The sequence below is a fragment of the Dasypus novemcinctus genome, chromosome 19, assembly GCF_030445035.2.
Source record: "Dasypus novemcinctus isolate mDasNov1 chromosome 19, mDasNov1.1.hap2, whole genome shotgun sequence".
In the NCBI taxonomy this organism is placed as follows: Eukaryota; Metazoa; Chordata; class Mammalia; order Cingulata; family Dasypodidae; genus Dasypus; species Dasypus novemcinctus.
The window spans coordinates 20,075,501-20,102,873 of NC_080691.1; the positions used below are offsets into that span (position 1 = coordinate 20,075,501).

The 27,373-nt window shown below is 39.1% G+C and overlaps 1 protein-coding gene across 2 annotated transcripts in view; it reads left to right on the forward strand.

Moving 5' to 3' along the window:
- ATP2A2 (ATPase sarcoplasmic/endoplasmic reticulum Ca2+ transporting 2) overlaps nt 1–27,373 on the forward strand; it is a 66,893-nt gene that overhangs the window by 28,234 nt on the left and 11,286 nt on the right. For both annotated transcript variants that reach the window (XR_011646492.1, XM_004475486.5), the window contains exons 6-11: nt 6,818–6,898; nt 9,120–9,205; nt 10,324–10,788; nt 19,851–19,939; nt 21,226–21,328; nt 22,051–22,182. Coding sequence is in view for 1 of the 2 variants with exons in the window: in XM_004475486.5 (XP_004475543.1) it covers nt 6,818–6,898; nt 9,120–9,205; nt 10,324–10,788; nt 19,851–19,939; nt 21,226–21,328; nt 22,051–22,182 (956 nt within the window). In the remaining variant the exon portion in view is untranslated. The remainder of the gene's footprint in view (nt 1–6,817; nt 6,899–9,119; nt 9,206–10,323; nt 10,789–19,850; nt 19,940–21,225; nt 21,329–22,050; nt 22,183–27,373) is intronic.

A 27,373-nucleotide genomic window follows, 5' to 3' on the forward strand; every position in this document is an offset into this window, starting at 1 on the left:
GTTCCTAGTTTTTTGACATTCTTCAACTAGATAATTACCATCATAAGTCTTTGATGGCTTGTGTATTAAAGAAAATAAAGCATGCACATCTTCATTCATTGATACATTTTGTTGTGTGCTCATTCTGTGCCAGGCTTGCTGCTAGGGGCTAGGAAAACAGTGGTGATTGAGACGCTTTGCTTTCTGAGTGGAATTTTTGTTCTAGTGGGGGGAAGACAGGTCAAGTAGAATGTTCTGAGTGTCAAAAGGCAATCCTTTGTAAACAGTTGTAAGGGATACACAAATCTGATCTCGGAGTTGAAGGAGAGCCTTCCTATATGGAGAGGGAGGAGAAGTGAGTATGGGAAGAAATTTGAGGATTTTGAGGAACTGAAGGACATTGTGTCTGAAGTTTGGAGGGGAGAAGAGTGGTGAGCTGCAGTTAGTTGGTTCTTGGAGGGCATTAACCATGGCAGGGAGATCAGATGTTATCTCAAGTCTAGTAGGAGAGGCCATGAAAAGAGTTTAAACTGGAGGATGATATATTTGCATTTTTAAAAGATAAAGAGGGGAGCAGGTGTGGCTCAGTGGTTGAGCACCAGCTGAGAAGGTGTCTCAGGTTCAATCTCTGGTCCCAGTATCCTAAAAAAAAAAAAAAAGGACTATTAAAGATAATACTCCCCAAAATAGATTGGGAAAAAATGTACTGTACTATGGCAATCTGTAATATCCCTTCCCTGCTCACCCTGAGGCCTGAAAATAGTTTTAAGTAAGCAATAGGACTTCTCAAGTGAAGAATTTCATTCATTTTGCCTGACTACAAAATTTATGACTCAAATTGGAAATACAGTGAAAATGTTCTGAGTTGCAGTTAAATGTTTAAGTAATTTAGCTTAACTGATTTCTATTATGGTTTACTTTTCCTCGGAAACATTTAAGCTAAAAAACTTTAGTGGTTTTTTGGAGGCAATTTCTATTCTTACATACAGTTTATAGTTTCCATTTAGAGAATAACTCTGGTGGGATTTGCCATGATAAATTAGATTTAAAAAATTTTTTTTAACTACAACTTGCACTCTTCCCCCACCCTCTCCCCTCTTGTATGTGGCTCCCTCGTCTTCTATTTGTTTGTTGTCTGTTTTTTCTTTAGGAGGCTTAGAGAACTGAACCCACAGCCTCCATTGTGGGAGGCAGGCATTCATTTGCTTGAGCCACATCTGCTCCCTCTTCTTGCACTCTTCGTAACCCCTAAAGTTTTACTCTGAGGATTTTGTTCAAAGTCTAAATAATCTGTTTATTGTGATACCAGGTTAAAGAGCTCTGGACTTAAAAGAGCCAACAGATAAGTTTGGAAAGTGTCAGATATCATCCAGATATAGTAGAGTATAACTCTTATTACACCTGACTAAACCCAAAGAGACAGTGAAAAAATTTTTTTGGAGTAAGAAATTGCAAAGCATTGCCTTAGCAAGAGAAAGAATTTTCCACTATCATTTACCCTCAGGGCAATGACACGCCCTGTTAGGGAACTATTACTGGATGTGATCATGAGAACAGTGCGACCTGCTCCTTGTGCACAAAACCACTATCTGGAATTCACTGAAGCCTGCAGACAAAGGAACATTGTTAATGCCTTAGCATAAAAGGTATTGCAGGGAAGCGAATTTGGCTCAACGGATAGAGTGTCTGCCTACCATATGGGAGGTCCAGGGTTCAAACCCAGGGCCTCCTGACCCATGTGACGAACTGGCCTATGCGCAGTGCTGATGTACGCAAGGAGCGCTGTGCCACGCAGAGGTGTCCTCCATGTAAGGGAGCCCTACATGCAAGGAGTGTGCCCCGTAAGGAGATCTGCCCAGCACGAAAAAAGTGCAGCCTGCCCATGAGTGGCGCCATACACGTGGACAGCTGACGCAGCAAGATGATGCAACAAAAAGAGACACAGATTTCCTGGTGCCACTGACAAGAACGCAAGCGGATACAGAAGAACACATAGCGAATGAACACACAGAGCAGACAACTGGAGGGGGGAGGGCGGGGCAGAGGAGAGAAATAAAAATTTTTTAAAAAGGTGTTGTGTAGATCTTTACTTTCATGAATCGTGTATTAGAGAGTGCTGCCTAATAGATTGAAATCTTAAGTTGAATCTTAGAAATAAAAAATATTAAGTAGAGGCACACAGCAAATTAAGTCTTTCATTCATTGAGGATGCCGAGGCAGACTCCTTTTACTCTCTAGTTTTAATTTCCTGTCTGTAAAGTGAGGATATAGTTGGTCAAGATGATAGGAGGGTCCCTTTAGCAAAGAGAATACTGTATATAATACGGCAGGTTTTTAAAGCCATTTTGGATATGCTTTTAATGCCTTTCTATAAAGAGATCAGTTTCTAGGAAGCACATGAAAGGTAAAATCTTAAGGTACATTTCAGTGTTGTGAGGCTTAGGGGTCCTCTTGACCAGGTGTGGCAGCTTGGTAAAGGCTATTCTAATTGACTAAGCCCTTCACAGGATCTAGGGCCCTCATTGTCAGGGAGTTTTTCCTTGTATTGAATTTTTTAAAAAATTTTAAATTGTGGTAGCGTATATACAACATAACATTTCCCATTTTAACATAAGATTTAATGTAATGATATCCACAATGTTGTACTACCATCACCATTATCCATTACCCCAAACAAAGTCTTTATTCACCTTTCATCCCCTCATTTCCCTTTCTCCCTTAGTAACCTATAATCTCTTTTCTGTCCCTATGAATTTGTCTATTCTAATTATTTCATACATGTGAAATTATACAAATCTGTTCTTTTGTGTCTGACTTCTTTCATTCAACATGATGTGTTCCAGGTTCATCCATGTATTAGTTTCACTTTTTATTATGGCTTAGTAATATTCCATTGTTTGGATATACCACATTTTGTTTATCCATTCATCTGGTGTTTTGTTTTTTTTTTCTTTCTGTATTTTCTTTATTTTCTACCTATCATTTGTTGATGGATACTTGGGTAGCTTCTACCTTTTAGCTATTGTGAATACTGCCATGGACATTGGTATACAGCTATCTCTTGACTTCCTGCTTTCAGAAAGTTCTTTTGAGTATACACCTAAGAGTGAGTGTATTAATTCTTTTAGAACATTGGGGGGACTTTTAAAAATGGATTCCTAGGGAAATGGACTTGGCCCAGTGGTTAGGGCGTCTGTCTACCACATGGGAGGTCCGCAGTTCAAACCCCGGGCCTCCTTGACCCCTGTGGAGCTGGCCCATGCGCAGTGCTGATGCGCGCAAGGAGTGCCGTGCCACGCAGGGGTGTCCCCCGCGTAGGGGAGCCCCACGCGCAAGGAGTGTGCCTGTAAGGAGAGCCGCCCAGCGCGAAAGAAAGTGGAGCCTGCCCAGGAATGGTGCCGCCCACACTTCCGGTGCTGCTGAGGACAACAGAAGCGGACAAAAGAAACAAGACACAGCAAATAGACACAAAGAACAGACAACCGGGGGAGGGGAGGGGATTAAATAAAATAAAAATAAATCTTTAAAAAAAAAAATGAATTCCTAGATCCCACCTCAAATATACTGAACCAGACTCTCGTTATTATGAGAATCTGTATATTTAAAAGGCCCCCAGATTAACTTTTCTTTTTAATTTCCTTCCAATTATAGAATGACAGTTTTAAAACAAGGAGAGCTGAAGAGAGCTTGAAGTCAGTTTTTAAGGACTTTTTCCAAGTCATTTGCTTAACTAGCATTTTATATTTGAAACATTACCTATTAGCTGACCAAATATTAAATGTGTAGCCATAAAATTTCTATATGACCAGGAGAGAACCCTCATAGATTCATATAGACTTTTAAGTATTTAAAAAGTAGTTGGTTTTTTAGAATTTTTAATGTAGCCCATGTATAGTATGGTCTCAAATAGCTAGTATATTAGTTGTGTTTACCTAGAAACAAAGTAGGCTTGATATTTATTGCATCAAAATACATTTTCCATCAATTTCAAATCCTCCGAGCTTCTACTGAAACACAGCAAAATAAATGCCAATACATTGCTTTTGTATCATCTTGTAGTTTGTCCTCATTTGTATGCAAATACGAGCTATAATTTATATATGGAATTAAGTAGATAAATCAGTATAAAATCAGACCTCGTATTGCTTTAGAATTGCTGGTATAAGCTCATCTGAAGTGCCACCGTGTGATAGTGTTTATAGATTGTGGAGACCTCTTTACTGGACAGAAATCTTGTCTTCTGCTCCTGTAGGATTGTGACCTAAATCTCCTCAAACATCAGATATAAATGTTGAAGTAATTTTTCCATTTATCTTGTTCTATTTTCTTTTCATGTTCAGGGACTCACAAGATCAGGCTAATTGTGACAAGCAAAAAGAATAAACTTTTTTTTTTAATTTGGGAAAAGATTTAGCTGTTGAAAGCCATTAAAGTTTGGAATATGGTTACTTATTCTATTGTCTGTTAGATATGCTTCTTCATTGTAGTATGAGCAGAATACATTAAAACGAAAGGTTCTGTTTTTTTCAGGTTTGAATATTGCTGTTCATTGCATAAGCATTTCCAGCAGGAATTTTACAACTTAATGTGTCCCTACAGTCAAATGCAAGGATGATCTTTGCCTCTGGAGATTATATGCTGATCATCTCTTTTTCTGTGCTGTCTTGTGACCACATTGTCTACAGGGTTGTTTGATGAACTAGAGTTATAAAAGCAAACCATACTCGCCCTGAAAAGTTCTGAAATGCAGTAAAATGGGAACTAAATTGAAGGTTTAACGAGTGAACTAAATCTGCTGCTTTTGGCAGAATGTCCATTTTGCCAATGTGTATGTAACCAGTGACAGTGTTGTGGCTCAGTGTGTAGTCTAGAAAATGAAGACTTACAGTATCATCTGCAATTCTAGGGAGAATTTACTTTTTATCTACTCTAAATGTTAGCTGTCCTTGCATAAGACTTCCAAAACCACCTTTGTTACCTTTTGGAAAGCTGTGGAAAGTTGTTGTGTGCTTTTTTTAAAAAAAAAAGAAAAAAGACTTATTTATTCTTCCCTCACCCCACCCATTGTTTGCACTTTCTCTGTCTGTTCATTGTGTGCTTGTCTTCCTTTCAGTAGGCACTGGGAACCAAACCTGGGACCTCCTATGTGGGAGGGAGTGTCCTAATTTAATTGCTTGAGCCACCTCTGTTCCCTGCTTTGTTTTGTCTCTCATTGTGTTTTCCTCCTTGTGTCTCTTGTTGCATTAGCTCACCATGTCATCTCGCTGCATCAGTTCACTGTCCTGCTCCTCTTCTTTAGGAGGCACAGGGAACCAAACCCAGGAGCTCTCATGTGGTTTGGTTGCTTGAGCCACATCTGCTTCCTATATACTTAGTTTTAATGTCCAGTTGCTGTGGTACAGGTGTCTGTCCACCCATTCAACGGTATTTGAACACGTACAAGTGAAACTTGGCTCTATCTGTTATCCAGTCTGCATAGGTGGCATTTTATTTCATTCATATCTAGGAAAGGGGCTAAGAAGTAGGCACTTAAAGAGCAATTAAAGTGGGGAGTAGATGTGGCTCAAGCAGTTGAGTGCCTGCTTCCCACATGGGTTCAGGAACTTCCCACAGGTTCAGTTCCTGGTGCCTCCTAGAAACAAGTAAAAAATAAGCAAATGAAAAAACCAACTTAGGGGAGCTGCTTTGGCTCAGTGGTTGAGCGCTGGCTTCCCACTTACGAGGTCCGAGGTTGAATCCCTGGTCCCAGTACCTTAAAAAAAAAAAAAAATCCCATTAAAGGAACTGTTTGGCCTAGAAAAGATCTTCTAGAAATTATGCAAGAATCATTCATTTATTTTGATCATTCATAGTTCAAAGGATTTCAAAAGGTATAAAGTAAAAAGTCTTTCCCACCTGTGCTCCAGCTACCCATTATTACCAGTTTGTGTTATCCCTTCCCAGATGAATTTCTTTCTATAGTATATCATACAGAAAATTTTACTTTAGTATGAAGAGAGATGTTCATTTTTCTGTTAACAAAAAAATATACATGCTGTGAATAACCATATTGTGTGAGCATATCTATAGAATAAGTTTCTCAAAATGGAAATTAATGCTTCCACAATTTTGATAAATACTGCCACAATGCTTCTGGTGAGTTTGTAACAATTTACCTTTATACTCAGCAACATATTCAGGGTGGCTATAAAGACTGGAAGGATAGATGAATTATAAATACTTTTTACAAGGCATGATATGTTTAGTGACATTGCATATATTTATTTAACATTTGTTCCCTTGTTAGCAGCGCATTGACAAAGAATTCTTGTCAATCTCTATACCTGTACCTACCTGATGCAGCCAGTTACTTGCCTCTGCTGATTTTTGCCTTTGATGTTTTTGCTGAATATAAAAGCACCACGTTTTCAGACTATGGTCACCCTGCATAAGAATTTCTCTTTTTAAACATGGGGCATTTTCTCAATCCAGATGTTTGTCGGTTTATTTTGCATCTCTGCCATCTGTTTCCTAGACATTGTTATTTATACTTAATATTGATAAATAGGAAAGTATTATTTAAAGTAAGCATATGTAGCTACACTTTTTAAAATAATGTGTACTGGGAAGTTTTCCTAAGCGTGACATGTTTTTCTTTCCTATACAATTCAGATCTATATTTGTCTAGTCATGAAGGTATAAACCTGAGATAAGTTGACCATCTTGCTTGTTTTAACAAAGTTTGTATATTTATGCTGATACCGGCTTTTCATTTTCTTCAAAAATTGTGTTTGATTTGGAGAAAAGTTCATCTTTTGTATCATCGCTTATTTTAGTTGTGTTTTTTCCCCCTAATTAGTTGGAGACAAAGTTCCTGCTGATATAAGGCTTACTTCCATCAAATCAACAACTCTCAGAGTAGACCAGTCAATTCTCACAGGTAAATATAATATTGGAAGGTCATTGAGTTTCTGAAGCCCCTCTGCTATTGTGAGTAGTAGAGTTGACTACTGTCCTGCTGTCTCTTAATGGTATCCCATCTTAATCTTCTCTAAGATACCTATTTCTTAGAGCTTTTTCAGTTTAGACTTTTTGCCATTATATTGGGTTTAATGCCTTAATGGGGGTGGGGAGACCACGCCCATGAGATTAAAAACAAATCAAACTTGGTCTTGGCCTACATTTCATAAGGCTCCTATTTTTAATTTTTCCTAAAACTAGTTTTGATTTAAAAGAAATAAAACAAACCACCATTGTTTTCTTTTTTTTTTTTTTTAAGATTACAAATTCCTTTATTAGCAAGGGTGGTCATCCTAAGGTTAAAGTGTTAAGTCTTCCCTTTTGTGTAAAAGATAAATTACTTTTTCAGGGTCTTTTTTTGTAGACAGTTATAGGCTCCAGTCTGTAATTTTTTTGAATTGAAAGAATGCTAATTTCATGTCTAGCATACTTTGCAATAATCAAATGTACACTTAAACAAAAGTTAGCTACCAAAAAAAAAAAATGTTGTAACTACCTGGAGTTACACATTTAGATTTGGGATTGTTTGGAACATTTTCCCACCTTTGTTTGATAAAGGCACAGTCTAGGGTGGAGGATGCATATTAACTGGAAGTAAGGTTGTCAGAAGATTAACTTAAGTACAATGCTAACCTGAATAAATAGTGAGTAAATATAAAATTTAAAGGTTATCAAGATTTTCTAGTTGATTATCAGTTTTTTAAAGCAGCTAATGTTACAGTGGTAGTGATGTGAGTCATCTGGGTTCTCTATTTCTTTGTGAATAGCTTGTCTATTAAAACTTCCATTAGCAGCAACAAACTGGAAGCTTATAAAATATTGGGGAAATTAGCAGGGTTTTGTGTGTGTGTGTGTGTGTGAGATTTTCATTGTGTGCCTGCAGAAATAATTGCTACTTTAAAACTCTTCATGAAAGTTCTTGAGTTATATGTTTTGTTTTTTATCATATTGTTTTTTAGGCTAGATTGAAAAATCAGATTATTTCATCAGATATTTAGAGTTTGCTACTTGCAACTTAAAATGAACAGTAGGAAACATTTCAGATAAGTCAAATTCATCCTGTGTATTTCATAAGTGATGTTTAATGAAGTTGAAAACCAAGTTTCAACATTTTAAAGTTTTTAAAAAGTAATCCCATAAAAAACCATGTGATTGTTTCAGTGCAACTGCAGATTGCTTTATTGAAATGGAATGGTCTGATTTTGCTTGCAGATATTCTTAATACTGTGTTTTCATTACTTCATTGGCATTATTGAGCAAAATGGCACTCTATTGCTTAATATTATGTTGTGTATACAATTTGGTTCAGTCTCGGAAAAGTAACTATATTTTCACATCTTACAGCTGTTAGAGTATATATGTATGTCTAGTAATTATATATATACACAACACACCTATTTGTTCAGTGTTTGAGTATAAAAATGATACTGAAAATAAACTAAATTTGAATGGGTTCTCCAGAAAACAAAGATGATTGATAGTGGAGGCAGTAGCTACTGAAGGTTCTTAGGGGAGGGAGAGGGAAAAACAGGTGTAATATGGGGGCGTTTTTGGAACATTGTACTGAATGACATTGCAATGATGGATACACAAGCCATTATGTATTTTGTCATAACTTACAGAATTGTGCAGGACAGAATATAAACTATAATGTAAACTCTAATCCATGCTTAGTGGCAGTGCTCCATTTTGTGTTCATCAATTGTAACAAATGTACCACACTAACAAAGGATGTTGTTAGTGTGGGAAAATGTGGGAGGTGTAGGGAGTGGGGCATATGGGAATCCCCTATATTTTTTATGTAACATTTATGTAATCTAAAGTATTTTTAAAATGTATTTAAAAATTAAATTTAAAAAAAGATAATTCACTAGAATTCTACTTGAAAATTGTTCCTTTATTTTATTTTTCTTTTTTTCCTTTATTTTAAAATTATGTTGATTTCAATCCTGACATTAGTTCTTTGATCTAGAATGAGCTTCTTTAAGGTTTGACAATGGCACCTGCTTTGGATGAGTTGAGTCTTGTCCTTTTTATGATATTTGACAATACACTGAAAGTGGTAATGAGTTGGCATGGATGCGGTTTTAGGTGTGGATAGCCCAACTCTAACCATCCCTTCTATGTTTCAACCTCCTTAGGTGAATCTGTCTCTGTCATCAAGCACACTGACCCTGTCCCTGACCCACGGGCTGTCAATCAAGATAAGAAGAACATGCTCTTTTCTGTAAGTACTTTTTATCAAATGAAGGGTTTTTGTTTTTCATGTAGAAAAGGAAAATTTATTTAACATTTTTTATTAGAGAAAAACAATCATATCTAAAATACATGAGTTTTATTTATGTATTGGCAAGTTTTCAGGACAAAAAAAAAATGACCAGATCAAATATCTTTAAACTCTTATATGTAAACATAGTTGAAAAGCAGATCTGTTTGGAAAAGCCATAGTCTATAATGATGTTTTCAAAAGTGGATGTCTGTCTTTATGTTTCACATACATATGAAAGTATGATTAGAGAAAATAAATATGGCAAAACAATAATTGATGAGTATAGGTGACAGGTATATGGATGTTCATGGTACTGTTTCTTTTCTATTGACATTTTTTAAAATAAAAAATCAGGGAGAGGATTTGTGGAGTTAAATTGTTTAGAGTTAAGAATGCCGTTTCAAATGGTGGGCTTTTATGGGTTAGCATGGGAGCCTTACCATCATAATAGTCCATAAAATGAAGGACTATATAGTTAGAATGATATTGCTTCATTATTTTCATTTTAACACTAGGGATTAATTAATTAAAGCAGAATAAGGGGAGAATATGCTTATATTTAACTTGATTTTCCCCCCCAGTATTGGTACATGAGTAGAGGTCTTCAAAATAGCCCCTGGGGCTGGCTGCTCCTCTTTTTTATAGATGACAAATGTAGGGGAGGTTGAACTATTGGAGCTAGATATGGAGAGGAATGCTTAAGATTGAGGGCTGAATGGAGTTTGAAAAATTGGAGAATGCAGAGTAATTAGAGTTGGTAACATCCAAAGTTGGTCTGCAAGAGAAGCTCAGTGTTGTGAAGCATAGAGTCCAGGGGGTTCAGTGAGTGCTGATGTGGGGTAGGTATCCACATGGAACTGGAGTCAGGGTAGATGCATACCATGTGCCTGCAGTTTTGGGGGGTCAATACCAAAGTTGTACGGCTGGTTGCCTGAATAGTAGCCACTGGAAGGCCCAGTAGACAGAAAATCTGGGTGCCCTAGTCAAAATCCATAAAGCCTGAGCTTATGAGTCCAGCATTTGAGTTGGGATGTGAGGTCAGTCGTATGACCAGTTCTCCTCCACTTTTGTCCTAGGGCACAAACATTGCTGCTGGAAAAGCCATGGGAGTCGTGGTGGCCACAGGAGTTAACACTGAAATTGGCAAGATCCGGGATGAAATGGTGGCAACAGAGCAGGAGAGAACACCACTCCAGCAAAAACTAGATGAGTTTGGGGAGCAGCTTTCCAAAGTCATCTCCCTTATTTGCATTGCAGTCTGGATCATAAATATTGGACATTTTAATGACCCAGTTCATGGAGGCTCCTGGATCAGAGGTGCTATCTACTACTTTAAAATTGCAGTGGCCCTGGCTGTCGCTGCCATTCCTGAAGGTCTGCCTGCTGTTATTACTACCTGCCTGGCTCTTGGAACTCGCAGAATGGCAAAGAAAAATGCCATTGTTCGAAGCCTCCCTTCTGTGGAAACCCTGGGTTGTACTTCTGTTATCTGCTCCGATAAGACTGGTACACTTACGACAAACCAGATGTCAGTCTGTAGGGTAAGAAGGAATAATTTAAGAATTTGTGTGTGTATGTGTGTGTGTGTGTGTTTGGTTTTTGTTTTTCTGTTTTTTTTTTTCTTCCTGGTGGTGTTTTAATTAATTAATCCTAAGAATATGCCCTTATGCCATCAAAACCTTTGCTTTATAATTTGATAACTTTTATGTGCCTTGAACAAATTGGGTATATTTGTGGTAGCCTGAGCCCATGATAATTTCTAGTACTAATGATTCAGGAATGATCATTCCTATTCAAAATCATTTCTTGAATGTGGCTGACATACTTGTATTAGGGAAATAACTATAGGAAATCTGTAAGTGTTTATGTGACTGCTCCCTTTTTTATTTCCCCTGCTCCTCATCTTTGGTATATGTATATAACAGAAAATCTGTAAAGGAAGAGTGTTCTATAAAGCAGCTAGTTACTTCATAACACTTTGAATGAAGCATGCTTGCTTCCTGGTGGAAAAAAGTCAACAGTTGCCTTTAATTTGCCTTATGTCGTTTGTTACTTGGGAGTAAAATTAAAACAATTTAAACCTGCCCTTAGAAAAACAAGAGCCAAGGAGATAATAATAATGCAACTGAATTAAGTCTTTTGTATAACTCAAATCTCCCGAGGTTTTATTTAAACAACTTTGTAGTGAAGTATAATTTTCCAAAAGGTACATATCATTCATCCAAATATAGAGATAACACATGTCAAAGACCTGGCTCACTAATAAGGGAAGCAAGATGTTAAAACTGGTTGGAGGGGGAGTGGATGTAGCTCAGTGGTTTCCATTGACCTCTTTCTCATGTACGAGGTCCCAGGTTCAATCCCTGGTACCTCCAAATGAATGAATGAATTTTTTAAAACATAGAAAGCTATAGGAGATCAGTTTTTTTAAAAAACTGGATGTAGGAATATTCAATAAATTTGGTATTTATAGGCCACAAAAAAATATTAGGATTCCTGGGTTAGATTTACAAAATAAGTTAATATCTTACAGGGCAATGCAATTCTAGGTAACCTTTAATATGAGCCCTTAATAGCACAGTCAAACAGATGTTAAATTTTCCCAGAAAACTAATCTTTGAGCCTGTTAAGCAGTGCTTCTGTCTGACATTGAAGTCCTCTTGACCTTACTTCCAGGTTTTGGATACTTTCTCATCTCTAGAAAGGATTTTGTTTTAATACAGTCAAACCTTCTGAATCTTTATCTTGTCAAGTTTAAATTCATGGTGATTTTGGAGGCACTTCCCTCGCCCCCTACCCCCACCCCCATTCTTTGTCTAGTCCAAAGCCAGATTTAGAATGGACAGACAGGTGTTTGAAAGTTCTCGCCTCTTAGAACCAAAAAAAAACTTAGACCAATTGGCTAAAATAGTTTTGTCATATTGGTTGTTCAGGAAAGAGAAAAGAGATTTTCTTAATGTTTGCTCTTTAATAGTGCCCTTACCCAGTCTCCCCCCCCCACCAGTAAATTGTTTAAACTTGGCCTGAAAGCTTTAATTCCTCACAATAGTCTTCATATCCATGAAACTAAGCCATGTGTAAAATTGTAACAATCTTATTAAAAATTTTAAATTTTAATTCTATAGTTGTGACATCAAATCTGATTTTTCAAACTATGAGAGAAATTGAATTCATTTTTGATAATTCATAGTAAAATCTTGGCTTTTTTTTTTTTCTAGGAGGTACCAGGGATTGAACCCAGGACCTCATACATGGGAAGCATGTGCTCAACCACTTGAGCTACATTGGCTCCCCTCTTATATTCTTTTATTCTCCCTTAAATATTTTTTTAATTTAAAAAAATGTTTTTTAATTTTCCCTCAATTGGTTTAATTTAAAATGTTTTCTTCTGTTAAAGAGAAACCTTGCCTGTTGTTCTACCTCAGCAACAGGAAGCTGGTGCTACTCAGTATTCCACAAGGGGCTTCTTGCAGTGGAATTGCATAACTGCCCTTGACTTAGGAAGACTTTCATCATGCAGACGAAAAGTGCCCACATACATTCAGATACTACCCTTGATCAGGCCAAGAAGCAATTGCATTCAGATTTGTTAGTGTGTATTAGAATTCGGAATGTCTTTTAGAATATTTTGGACTCTTTACTAAAAAAACTTTATGTACTAAAATATCATTAAAGAGATAGTGTTGGTGTAGTAACTAACAGTGCCAGCTTGCTTTGATATTATTTATTGTACCTGATTTGTTTTTTTGTTTTTTAAGATTTTTAAAATTTATTTCCCCCTTCCCCCCAGTCTTCTGTGTCCATTAATTTTGTGTTCTTCTGTGTCCACTTGCATTCTTGTCAGTGGCACCAGGAATCTGTGTCTCTTTTTGTGGTGTCATCTTGCTCCATCAGCTCTCTGTGTGTGCAGCGCCACTCCTGGGCAGGCAGTGCTTTTTTCACGTGGGGCGGCTCTCCTTGAGGGGCACACTCCTTGCATACATCAGCATTGTGCATGGGCCAGCTCACCACACGTCAGGAGGCCCTGGGTTTGAACCTTAGACCTCCCATATAGTAGGCTGACACTCTATTGGTTAAGCCAAATCTGCTTCCCCCTCATTTGTTTTAAGATATAACTTTAATATTATGGAAATATTACTCCAGAGGTAAAAATGACGAAGGATCTGAATCATGCCTGAGGGTCATACAATTTTTTTTTTTGGAGGTTCTGGGGATTGAACCCCAGAAACTCATACATGAAAAGCAGGTGCTCAATCACTGAGCCACATCCACTCTCCAGTAAGAGTTGGTATTTTTATTTGCTTTTAGGAGGTACTGGGGATCAAACCCGGGACCTCATAACGTGGGAAGCAGGCATGCAACCACTTGAGCTTCATGCGCTCCCCAAAACAACTTTTAATAAAAGGAAAAATTGGATTTTCTTAAAAGAAAGATTGGTAAACATGGTCCTCTTTCCTGCTGCAACTCCACATACCCCTGCCTTTTTTTCAACCTCTTTGGTCCTTTGTTTCCTCTTCTATAAAATGCTAAATATCTTTGGAAAGAACATTATTGACCAGTTTCAGTTTTTAGGTATTATGTGTGTTAGAAAAAATCTGTTAATCTTTGTGTCCTTGGACTTGAATCTTTGCCTCATTTGGCACAGTTGTTGTATGTGTTTGAACCAGAACCGTTATGTCAAGAGTCATCACATTTTAAATTCCCTTGTTTTTTATTTTTAGAAAAAAAGGTCTTGTATATCTCACTTAGATTTCATTCACTTCCAAGGTTTAGTTTTAAGGATGCTTTTGAAATGCAGCCTTTGGAGTTTCCATTATTTAAAAAGTATGTGCTATAGAACCAGAAAGATGGCAGAGTAAGGAGCAACTAGAGTCAGCTCTTGCTACAGGGCAGTTAGTATACATCCAGAGCTTTCTGGTGCTAGCTGAAATACCTGTTTGGGGTCCAGGAGACCAGAAGAGTATCCTGCAGCATACTTGAAGGAATGGAGGGAGGCGACTGCCCATCTGCAGAGAAGATTTGTAAGTAGAGTGCCCCATTCCATGGAGGCCAGTGCCCATCCTTCACTGGGGGCACAAGCTGCCTTGGGAGCTGTGCCGTGGCTGGAATTGAAAGCTCCACTTCCCAAAAGGGGGGCAGGGGGAGAGAAGGTTGGGCACCAATTTCAGCTATTGAAGAGTAAACTCAGGGGGCTAAAAAGTATAATCCTAAGAACAGCTAAAGTTTGAGCCTGTCCAAGTCAGAAAGAGGCCAGTAGCCACCATCTTACTCCACACCTGACACGAGGGGAAGCGGGGCAGACTTAAAATCACAGTGTTGGTAGGGACCGGCTTCTTTCCATCCAGATCAGATTGCAGCTCTAACCTAAGCCCCAGCCCCACCTCCAGCAGGAAGGAAGCTGGGGGGCCCTGCGCCAGCCTCTCCAGGAAATTACCAGCCAAGCCACGGAGGCCGGTGATTATCCTACTCTGGCAGCGCAAGCCCTGCCCAGGAGCTATTCTGTGGCTAAAATTGGAAGGTCCATTACCCAAAAACAGGAGAAGACAGTTGGCCACTGTTTTCAGCTACTGATGGTAGACTTGGCTGGCTAAGGTATAACCCTAGAAACAGCTAGGATATGAATCTGTCCAAGTAGGAAAAAGGCCGGTGGCTGCCATTTTGACTCTGCCGCCAGCATGAGGGGAAGCTGGGCTGACTAAAATCAGTGACAGTAGTAACCACTTCTTTCCCCCAGATCATCCTGCAGCCTAGGTTAGGCTTCAGCCCCACCTCTGGCAAGGAGGAGGTTGGTGGAACAGATACAGATGTCCCGGGAACTGCAGGTACCTTTCTGGCTGGCACAGACTGAAAAATTGGAAGTCTAGCGGGGAACTGCAGTCATCTTGAACCCACACTGCATAGATAGCTGCCCACATCTGCAGCTCCATCCCTGCCTGGGTCAGGGGAGAAAGGCATGAAGCTTCATCAGTCTCTCTGGGCAACTAGGCCTGCAGTCTAGGCCTGCACGACTTGGATTATTCCACACAGCTGTGACTCTCTTCCTACCCCTAGCAAAGGAGGACGTTGGGAGAAGCTGTATCAGTCCCTGGGGCAATGAAGGCAGCTTGAGCCTCCACAGTTTATAGGACCAACTACATCCTTGGCTCCTACTGCACTCAGAATAAATGCCGTAGTAAGCTAGATGCCAAAACACCAACAAAAAATTGCAGTCCACACCAAGAAATAGTAAGATTGGGGGCTCAGTTAAAAGAACAAGATAAGCCTCCAGGTGACATAAAGAAGTTAAGATAACTAATTATAGATGTTCGAACAAGTCTTCCTTAATAAATTTAATGAAATAGCTAAAGAGATTAAGGATTTTAAGAAGACACTGGATAAGCACAAAAGAAAAATTTGAAAGCATACATAGAAAAATAGCACATCTTATGGGAATGAAAGATGCAATAAATGAAATTTTAAAACCTTTGGAATCATATAATAGATTTGAGGAGGCAGAAGGAAGGATTGGTGAGCTTGAAGAAGTAGTCTCTGAAAGTCAACATAAGAAGAACAGATGAAAAGAATGGAAAAAATTGAACAAGGTCTCAAGGAACTAAATGACAGCACAAGGTGTATCATGGGTGTCCCAGAAGGAGAAGAGAAGGGAAAAGGGGCAGAAGGAATATTTGAAGAAATAATGGTAGAAAATTTTCCAACCCTATTGAAGGACATAGATATCCATATCCAAGAAGTACAACGTACTCCTAACTGAAAAAATCTGAATAGACCAACCCAATGAGATTAAGTGCTGATTTCTCACCAGAAACCATGGAGGCAAGAAAACAGTGGTATGATATATTTAAGATAGTGTGAGAGAAAAACTTCCAGACAAGAATCTTAAATAAGACTTTTTAAAAAATGAGGGTGAGATTAAAATATTCACAGATAAACAGACCGAGAGAATTTCTAAGCCAAAGACCAGATTTTCAGGAAATACTGAAGGATATGCTAGAGCCTGAAAAGAAGAGACAGGAGAGAGAGGCCTGGAAGAGAGTGTAGAAATGAAGATTATATCAATAAAAGTAACTAAAAGTGTCAAAAGAGTGGTGAAAATAAAATATGACAGATAAAACTCATCAGGAATAAACTTAACCAATGATGGAAAGCACTTGTATTCAGAAAACTGTGACTCAGTGTTAAATCAAAAAAGGCCTAAATAATTGGAAGGACATTCCATGCTCATGGATTGGAAGACTAAATATCATTAATATGTCAGTTTTACTCAAATTGATACACAGATTCAATGCAATCCTGATAAAAATTCCACCGGCATTTTTTTAAAAAATTGAAAACACAATTATCAAATTTATTTGGAAGGGTAATGAATGGGTCCTGAATAGCCAGAAACATCATAAAAAGGGAAAGCAAACCTCATCTCCATACTTTAAATCATATTACCTAGCTATAGTGGTAAAAATGGCATGGTACTGGCATAAAGACAGTCACTAGACCAGTGGAACCAAATTGATTCAGAAACAGACCCTCACATGTATGGTCTAGTGATTTTTTTTTTTTTTTAATTTTTTTTTTTTTTATTGACTTTGTAATAATATTACATTAAAAATATATATGTGAGGTCCCATTCAACCCCACCCCCCCACCCCCCCTCTCCCCCCCCCAGGTCTAGTGATTTTTGACTAGCCTGTCAAACCCACGTAGCTCGGGCAGAACAGTGCATTCAACAGTTGGTGCTGAAAGAACTGGATATCCATAGCCAAAAGAAGGAAAGAGGACCCCTAACCCATACCTTATCCAAAAATTAACTCAAAATGGGTCAAAAACCTAAATATAAAAGCAAGAACCATAAAGCTTCTAGAAGAAATTATAGGAAAATATCTTCAAGCCCTGATGGTAGGTGGTGGATTCTTAAAGGAGATAAGAGGAGGGCTGAGATGGACACTTGTTTAATGTATGTAGAAGTTTTAATTAGCTTTACTATAAAAATGTGCAAATTCTTGGAGTGGATAGTAAGAAATAGTGATTAACAGGTATTTTATAAAAGGGGATATGGCTAATAATGGTAGTCTAGGTATGTAAATGCCAATTGACAGAATGCTAGAGCATAATCTAGGAACTGAATAGCACAGTAAACCAAGAGGTGGATGAGAATTGTGGTTGATTTGGTACAGATGCAAGAGTGTCCTTTGTGAGCTAGTACAAATGTACATCTCTACTGCAGGGTGTTGGGAATGTGGAGAAGCATGGGAAAAATACAACTGGAGTGTATTTACATTATTAGCAGTAATAATGTAATATTCTTGCATCTATGCCAAAGATGTGCTGTGTTGCTAATCGGGCAGTATGGAAAATGTGAGCCAAATGTGGTATGGATGGTGGTAGCAATCAGATGATAGTTCCTTATCTGTAACAAATATTCCGCCACACAGTGTGGTGTGTTGATAGAGGTGTGTTGTTTGGGAATTCTGCACATGTGCCTGATTGTTTTGTGGGTTTACAATTTCTGTCATAAAAAATATATTTAAAAAATAATAGGGTAGATTGGGGGGAAAATAAGATAAGAAACTAAGATAAGGACTACAATTAGTGGTAAGAGTTTGACAATATTCTTTCATAATTTGTAACAAACGTCTCATGACAATGCAAGGTGTTGGTGGAAGGTTGAAGTATGGGACCCCTGTATGATGTTATGCATGTTTGCTTTATAAGTGCACAACTTTTACTATACATTTATTCTTTTTTTTTTTTTAAGATTTATTTATCTCCCCTCCCCCCCCCGGTTGTCTGTTCTCTGTGTCTATTTGCTGCATCTTCTTTGTCCACTTCTGTTGTCAGTGGCACGGGAATCTGTGTTTCTTTTTGTTGCGTCATCTTGTTGTGTCAGCTCTCCGCGTGTGCAGCACCAGTCCTGGGCAGGCTGCACTTTGTTTCACTGTGGGCGGCTCTCCTTCCTGGGTGCATTCCTTGCGTGTGGGGCTCCCCTACGCAGGGGACACCCCTGCGTGGCAGGGCACTCCTTGCGCGCATCAGCACTGCACATGGGCCAGCTCCACAGGGGTCACGGAGGCCCGGGGTTTGAACCGTGAACCTCCCATGTGGTAGACGGATACCCTAACCACTGGGCCAAGTCCGCTTCCCAAGATAGGTTTTTAAAGCATAACATGACCCTTTTTGACTTGGAGTTGGACATTTTTTAAATCCCTCATTGTAGAATGGTTTGATCACATTCTTAAGTGTACATACTTCATAGATTTTGACATGTAAAAGTACAGTTGAGGCATCACTTTTTTTTTTTCTGTTTTTGCAATGAAAACAAATTCTAAATCTTTTTCAAACTGGGCTTCTGCATTTTAATAAATAAATTTGAGAATAAATAAACTTTTTTTTTTTTTTTTTTGAGGTACCAGGGCTAGGGATTGAACGCAGGACTTCTTATGTGGGAAGCTGGTGCTCAACCATCGAGCCACACTGGTTTCCCTGTGTTGTTTTTTTGTTTGTTTGCTGCTTGTTTTGTTTTTATTTTTAAGGAGACATCAGGGTGGAACCCAGTACCTGTTTCCCTTCTCTTATTAAAAAATTTGATCATATCACAGTATATTCTACGCAATTAAGAATTCTTTTCTAAGCATGTTTAATCTGTGCTGTCTTGTGGGCATCAGTTTATTAAGTTGAGGGCTTCTTACTGTATACATGAAGAGATCCAGCTTCAAAGAAAATGAGCTCGTGCCACAAGAAAAAATAAATGGGAAGAGCAGAGAAGCAAATTTTTTTCCTTTATGAGATGTGAGTTCATTTTTCCCAGGATCTGGACTACCTACCATCATTTTCTCTAGCAACCATTTGGAATTTGGAATTTGGAATTCTGAGCATTCTTAGAAGTGATACCGAGTCTTTGAAATTGATGTTTTGCTGACTCAGAATCCTCTAATTGGGAAGCGGACTTGGCCCAATGGATAGGGCGTCCACCTACCACATGGGAGGTCCGCAGTTCAAACCCAGGTGGAGCTGGCCCATGTGCAGTGCTGATGTGCGCAAGGAGTGCCGTGCCGTGCAGGGGTGTCCTCCGCGTGGAGGAGCCCCACGCGCAAGGAGTGCACCCCATAAGGAGAGCCGCCCAGCGCGAAAGAAAGTGCAGCCTGCCCAGGAATGGCGCAGCACACGCAGACAGCTGACACAGCAAGTTGACACAACAAAGGGAAACATGGATTCCCGGTGCCGCTGATAAGGATAGAAGCTGTCACAGAAGAACACACAGCGAATGGACACAGAGAGCAGGCAACTGGGGGTGGAGGGTGGCGGGAAGGGGAGAGAAATAAAAAATAATCATCTTTTTAAAAAATCCTCTAATTCAAGTTTCATGGGGGTTGTCTTCTGTATTTTTGTCACTAATGCTGCTCATTTATTCACATTAAGGCTGTTCTTTCTCCAATTGTTAGACTATTAGGAACAATATTTCTGATGCTGCGCTTCAATTAACAAATTTCATTAAATTAAGTTTTTAAAATAAAGGCTTTTTTACCTTTATCTTAAGCTAGTAAACATGTATTTTTTTTTTCTATCAATATTTTTTATACCTTTTAAATACAGTAATGCTTTTTCTCTGCAGATGTTCATTCTGGATAAAGTTGAAGGTGATACTTGTTCTCTTAATGAGTTTACTATAACTGGATCAACATATGCACCTATTGGAGAAGTGTGAGTAACCTTCTTTAAATGATAAAACATCCACTTTGGCAGCTTTAATATTTGCATAGATTTATAGTGTATCTGAAAAGTTAAAGACCGCTTTCTGAATGTGGCTCATGTTGTCACCCATTAAAGTAGTTCTTTAAAGACAAAATATAGATTTGTATTGCACACTTCAAAAGAGAAACCCAGTTTATAAGTTTTTCCCTATTTAATGTCCTTTTGAAGCCCAGATTTTCATATGGGGTTTCTGTTTGTTCTTCATTGATAAGTGGTGGGAGAATTTTAGTAAGAATTACCGGTCTTCCCCAACCATTAATTCCCGATATTGTTTTGATATTGTCTAATACCAAGTATACTACCAGATTTCTAAGAGCCATCATTCATGTTCTTTTGAAGGCTTTTGCAAGTCTTGTCCCTAAGATTCTATTTATATTATTACATAATTAGAGGGAGTGGGGACTCAACAGAAATGTAACAAAGTGGGGGTGTATATGGGAATGCTCCATTTTTTTCCCAGTAAACCTGCAACTTTAATTATATAATTACATGTATATAAAATGGGTGACCTCAAGGAGGACCATACTGCACAGTTCAAGGAGGTCTTTCAGCTGTTTGAGTGAATAGGTGATGGCGAGATCCTGTACAGCCAGTGTTGGAATGTGATGCGATGAATATGGAGGTGTTGGACTTTGAGCACTCCCTGCCCATGCTGCAGAACGGCCAAGAACAAGGGCCAGGGCACCCCAGAGGAGGCTGAGAAGGAAGTGTGAATGGGTGCTGAAATCTGACATGTCCTATACTGGCGAGAAGATGGCAAAGGAAAAAGTAGAGAGGCTGGTGGCAGGACACAAGGACAGCACTGGTTTGACCAGCTGAATAGCTTGTCCATAAAGTGCTGACAGGATGAGGACGGCCCTTCCCATGTCTTTAGAGCCCATGCCTAAGTGTATGATTATATCTAGCCCTGAAGGCCTCCTAGGCTATCTTGTTCACAACACTTTTCCCATATTGTTTTTCTTGGATAGTATTTGCTCACAGCATTCACCAAGTAAATGTGCTTTCTGTAACACCTCCTCCCTGTCAGAAAGAATATCCATCATGACCAAGTAGAACTCTTGAGGAATACCAGATTGACAGCCAGTGCAATTTATGGATAAAAGAGCAGATTCTAGAGCCAGTGTGTTTGCCACTTCCTAGCTGTGTGTCCTTGGACAATATGTAAAGTACTTAGGGGGGAAATCAATAGAAATTATCCCACTGTGCTCTAAGGATCTGCCTTTTTCTTTTGACAGGCATAAAGATGATAAATCAGTGAAATGTCATCAATATGACGGTCTTGTAGAATTAGCAACAATTTGTGCTCTCTGTAATGACTCCGCTTTGGATTACAATGAGGTATGGTTCTTCTTTAGGAGAAATGAGACCTGGCTGTTTCTATTGAGGGATGGGGTGGGTGGAATGCAAATCCAACTTTCCTTCCTCCCTTTGGAAATTAAGGGTTCCTGATATTATTTTCCCATTCTATTCAGAGTACTATCTACATCAGGGCCAGCATGACCTAGCCAAAGAAAGCTGAGAACTTTTCATACATCTTAACAAAAAGTAGCAATGTACTTGATGCTCTGGTCTTTGTATAGTATGGTTGCTATAGATGAATAAAGCCCAGGATATTTATTATGCTTTTTTAAGATGGGTAGGATTTCATCTTCAGAACAGGCTTAAGGGAAATTTTTTTTTCTTATTATCTGTTTTCTATTATGTTATCATCAAAGCAACCTCTTATCTCAAGAGTCAAGTCAATTTCCATCAGTAACAGAATGTAAGCTCTTTAGAGCAAGAAGCAGTGAGAGTAATGAATATTGTTGTTGAGTATTTTTTAAACTGATTTGTTTCTTACATTTAAAGGAAATGAAAAAACTAAAGAAATGCATACCTGTGCTTATTTTTAATTATATTACATGATATATTCTGTAGTGGAATAAAACTGACCCTTAAAATAATGATGTACTGGAGGACAGGCTGTCCTTTTATGAAACTTCCATTACAAAAAAAGTTGTCTTTTTCTTTTAAAGAGAAATTTATTTCTTTCCCCCTTTCTATACCTTTAACCACTACAGGCAAAGGGTGTATATGAAAAAGTTGGAGAGGCTACAGAGACTGCTCTCACTTGCCTGGTAGAGAAGATGAATGTATTTGACACTGAATTGAAGGGTCTTTCTAAAATAGAACGTGCAAATGCCTGCAACTCGGTCAGTATTTGAGCTTATTGTGCTATTCATGCTGCCCATCAGTCATCCCGTAGCCCTAATTCATTCACTCACTCACTGTCTTAGCTAATTATACCTTATCTTCTTAAAGTTGCAATATCTCCTCACCCATATTCATTCTCAGGTAAAATGACCTTGCTATCTATTTGACCAAGAAAATAAAAGCAATCAATAGGTAATTTCCACAAGCAATTGCCCACAAGGTCTGCTTTCTTCGGTGTTGCTGTGAATGGACTGTACTTGCTCCTAGCAAAAGCCAGCTTCTTGTGCAGTAGGCCCCAACACTATCTCTTCTGGATCTTCATCAGCATAGGAGAAACAATAGTGTGTTTTTATCTTACAGCTTTCTTTTGACTTTATTTCCCCCTTGAGCACCCTACTTCTTTCCCTGCATAGTAAACCTCCTTGAAAGAGCTGTTTTCACACTCTATCTCTATACCTTTTCACTCCTCCCATTGCCTCTAGGCAAGCCTTTGCCAGTCTATCAAAACCGTTCTTCTGCTAAATCCACCAGTCACTTAATGTATGTCTATGTACCTAGTGACACATTTAAAGTACATGAAGCAAAAATTAATAGAAATGAAGGGGAAAAGACAAATCCACAGAGTTGGAGATTATAACATGACTGGTTCATTGGTTGATAGAACAAGTAGATAAATTAGTAAGGATATGGAAGATTTGAATAAACTGTAAATGCATGCATAAGCAATGTTTGCCAAAATACTTTTGTCCCATAAAGCAAGACTTAGTAAATTACACAAGGATTGAAATTATACAGACTTTACTGACCACAATGGAATTAATCTAGAAATCAATTAAAAAACAAAAACTAGCAGATTCCCCAAGTATTTGGAAGCTAAACACTATATTTTTAACTAGCTTAGGGGTCAAAGAAGAAATCAAAATGGAAAGTAGAAGATATTTGCACCTAATCAGTAGTGAAAACAAATCATATGAGAAATCAGAGGATACAGCTAGAACATTCCAAGAGAAGTTTATAGCTTTAAGTGCATATATTAGAAAAGTAGAAAGGTGTAAACCAATGAGATAAGTAGAAAACCAGCAAATTAAATAAATAGATTATTCTATCATCAGATAAGTTATGAACTGTACACTAATAAATTAGACAATTTAGAGGAAATTGACAAATCCCTTCATTATCACAACTTTCTAAATTGACACCAGAAGGAATTCTGCATAATCCTATCTCAGTTAAAAAAACAAAACAACTAAATAGGTATAAAAACTTTACCCCCACTTTAAAGTTTCCAGGCCCAGTTGATTTCACTGGCCAATTCTTTCAGACATTTGAGGAAATACAAATTCTACAAAAACTTAGATAATAAGAGAAAGAGGAAAAGGAAGCACTTTTCAACTGATTTGATGGGACCACCATATCTCTGATACCAAAACTTGACACAGACATAACAAGAAAAAGAAGTTACAGACTAATAATACTCTTCATAATACCAATGCACATAGCCTTAAGATGACACTGGCAAATTTAGTCTAACAATACATAAAAAGGGGGTAACAATCTCACCAAGTGGGATTACCTGAAATGCAAGGTTTAACAAAATTCAAGATGGTAGAGGACACAGCCATTGTTAGTTGGATGCAAGTCTGCCAAACTGGTGATCTCTTGGCCCCTTTCTCCTGTCAGCTTTAAACCAGGCTAAAGGCCACCGTACTGTATCTGTTCTACAATAAATTGACCACTGTTGGATTTGTGTGGGTTCACAAACTTGGGCGAAGCTAGACATGGATAGGAATAAGCTGCAGCAGCTGCCAACAGACTTAGACCATCTGGTAGTCACTCTCCCTGTCTTTCACTTTGCTCAGCTCAAGAATTTGAAGTGGGTGGGTAGACCTGAAAGATAACCCTGGTTATCCTGTTCTGGCTAAAATGGCAGGTGATTTGCTTACATGGGAAGCTGAGTACAAACAAAGGGTTACAGCACATGAAGGCTGAGGAGGCTGATCAGGCGCCAGAGAGGCAGCAGTGGCAGTAGCTGGAAGTAGGGGACAGGGGAAGGCAGAAGAGGAGCGTTGGATAAATGTTGTCAGGCAGAAGCAGGAGAAGAAACCAAGAAGGAGATATATCAGGCCTCTAGGCCAAAGCTGCTGCTGTCACTAGTTGCTCCAAGTAGCAGAGCTGCAGCAACAATGCCTCTGCATACTGTGAACACCATCTGTGTACACTCTGGCGTCCATGCAGCCCCAGGATCTTCCCATGGGCCTAGCAGACTGATTCTCAGCAGTGAGCATGTTCCTGACACCTGCTGCCTCCACAGTCTTGATGCTTGGATTCCTATGGAATTGGGTTCTTCTGGACACAACCTTCTTAGTGTCATACTTACCTGCTAATGGCCCAATGGCTGCCACTTGGTACATGAGACTTTGTATTTGTAGGATATCTTTGTTCTTTAAGGTTAAGGTTACTTGGTGGAATAAGGAAGAATGGGGCAGGTAGCAGGAAGCATTACATGGATTCCCTAAAGGAGTAGGCTTGGGGGTCAGGAGAGGTGAAAATAGCCTTTTCTAGTTGTTTATAGAGTCGTGTAAAGGCAAGGTTCGTTGTACTGCATGGTCAGCTGATACTATGTTTATTCTTTGATGTCACAGGCCCCTTCTTTCATCCCTCCATGGGTAGCCAGCACAGCTAAGAAGGCAGTGTGTGATTGGGGTCTTAAAGCAACGCCACACTCAGTAAATCCAGCCTGAATTGGGTGAGGGGGTGGTGTGCCTATTTTCTTGAGAATCTTTCATACATTGCAGTGACCACACAGAATCTCAGGTTGTGAAAGGGACTTAAGGACTATCCAGTCTAATGTGACACTTGGTAGCTGAGAAGCTGAGGAGGCCTTCCATGATGGGCCTACAGTCTCATAGCTAGTGCGAAGCAGAACCAGACTCCCAATTCGGTACCCTTATCCCACCCCACCCTACCCCCTTTTTTTTTTCTTCAGGAGATACCATGGATTGAATCCAGGATCTCACACATACGAAGCAGGTGCTCAACCACTGAGCTGTACCCACTCTGCTCCTTTCCTTTCCTTGATATCATTTTGTTTCCTCTATAATAGCTTGAGAAAACAAAATTCATACCAGAATTGATCATATCTCAGCCAAAGTGGAGAATCTTTTCACAGTTGTCAGACTCATGATTGACAGATAGAAACCTCATAGCCACAAGGATCTACAACCTGTGTGGGGCCCTCTCCCAACCTATGTGGTTCCCATAAAAGAAAGCAATTTCAGCTCTTTGCCTCAGTTATTCAGCATTAACTCCCTTGAGATCACCAGTAGCCAAAGAGGCAGAGCCCAACAAAGCCCCATTCTCTTTGACATTATTCAGGTGTGACTAACTCAGAGGCAACTAGGAACTTAGCTTCACAGATCCTAGGCTTAGAATTGTTTGGTTCTAGACGTGTTAATGTACCTCCTCAATGAAGGGAAACAAATTATCATCACAGAGTTTAGGCTGGTGCATTAGCTAATGACTAGCACAAATAAGGGTGCTATCCATTTTCTTGCCTGCCAGAATTAAGTTTTTCTTACTCTGTGGCCTCTTGGGCCTCATCTTTCTCACAGCAGCTAGATGAAGGGATCAGAAATAACTGTGTCCTGGCGCTCATTCACTGGAGAGATTCCTGATCGCAAAATCTTTACCTCTCCTCTGAGAAAGTCAAAAGAATCTGGCACAGTTTTGCAACAAAGAGCACAGGTTCCAGCTTTTTAGCCCCGGTGGCCCATTTGGATAGAACAACAACTTGTGACCATCCAGATGCTGAAATGACTTTGTTCTTTCTTCTCCTAGGGTAGCTCTGTCACACAGGCAGACCTTGCTCAGAGTTGCTGTATGCTTCTCTAGTCTCTGCTAAGCTCCAGAAACTAAATACAAGTGCTTAAGATCCAGATAATGTAGAAGTTATCCTACCCCATTCCTTTGCTGGTTGAGGCAGTTCATTGGGTACGAGATTGGCTGTAGTGCACTCAGCCTCGCTTATCAAGCCAACCCATAGATACTGGGTCACTTGAAACTTCCTGAATAGGTTGCTGTGGTTCTTCAGTATTTTTAGAGTTACTAATTAATGTAATTTGCCATATTCACCAAATAAAGTTGGAAAATGTTATATCTTGATTGATGCAGAAAAAGCATCTGGTAAAATTTATATAATTTCTGATTCTAATTAAAAATGCTGAACTGCCTATACTCGCATCCTTAACGGTGATAGGAGAACAACGGTGATAGGAGAAGAACTAGTATTCTCAGTATTTCTATTCAGTATTGATCTAGCAATCTTAGTTCAAGCAATCAGGGAAGAAAAAGAAACCAAAGTAAAACATCAGGAAGAAGTGCCTTTCTTTGTAGGTAACACAATTGTGACATAGCAGTTCGGTGAAGTCTAAATCTAATGGTTAATTCTCAGTGCTCACTTGACCTGATCTGTCACTTGATTCTGTGGCTGCTCCCTCCCTCCTGAAACTTTGCTTCTCTCGACTTCTAGAAGGCTATACTCTGATTCTCTTCATTGGCCTTTTCTCCTTTCACCAGGAGACAGTACAGCCCCTATCTCAGCCTTTTCTGCCTACAGTTCTTCCCAGGATCTCATCGGGTCTTGTGACTTTAAATGCCATCTTCTACCAGCCACACAGAGCTATTTAAAATGCTTTAAAACAGTTCCCCAGGCTCATGAGCCGTACTTGAAGTACTCAGTAGCTACGTTGAACACACAAATGGGATATATTTCCATCATTGTAGAAAATGTTAACCATTTCTTCCCACCTCCAGTCCTTTCACCCTGGTTTGAGTCACCATCATCTCTTGGATTACTTGGACAGAATGATGTCCCTCTGTCCCCCCACCTCCATTCTTAACAAAATAGCCAGAGTTCAGAACCCTTCCTTGTCTTCCATTTCACCTGTTAAAAAAGCAAAATGCTTTGCAGACCCTACAACATGCCGCTGCCACACCTCACTACTCTGACCTCTCTTTTTTCTAACCAGCTCTGCTCTAACTCCCTAACCATGCCAGGACACTCAAGCCTGCACTTGCTGCTCTCTCTTTCCAGGGGGTCTTTCCCACCTGTGTCCACAAGGCATCCTTGCATTGCCTTCATGTACTTATATGTTGCCTCAAGAAGGCTTTATTTAAATTATAAACCATGTA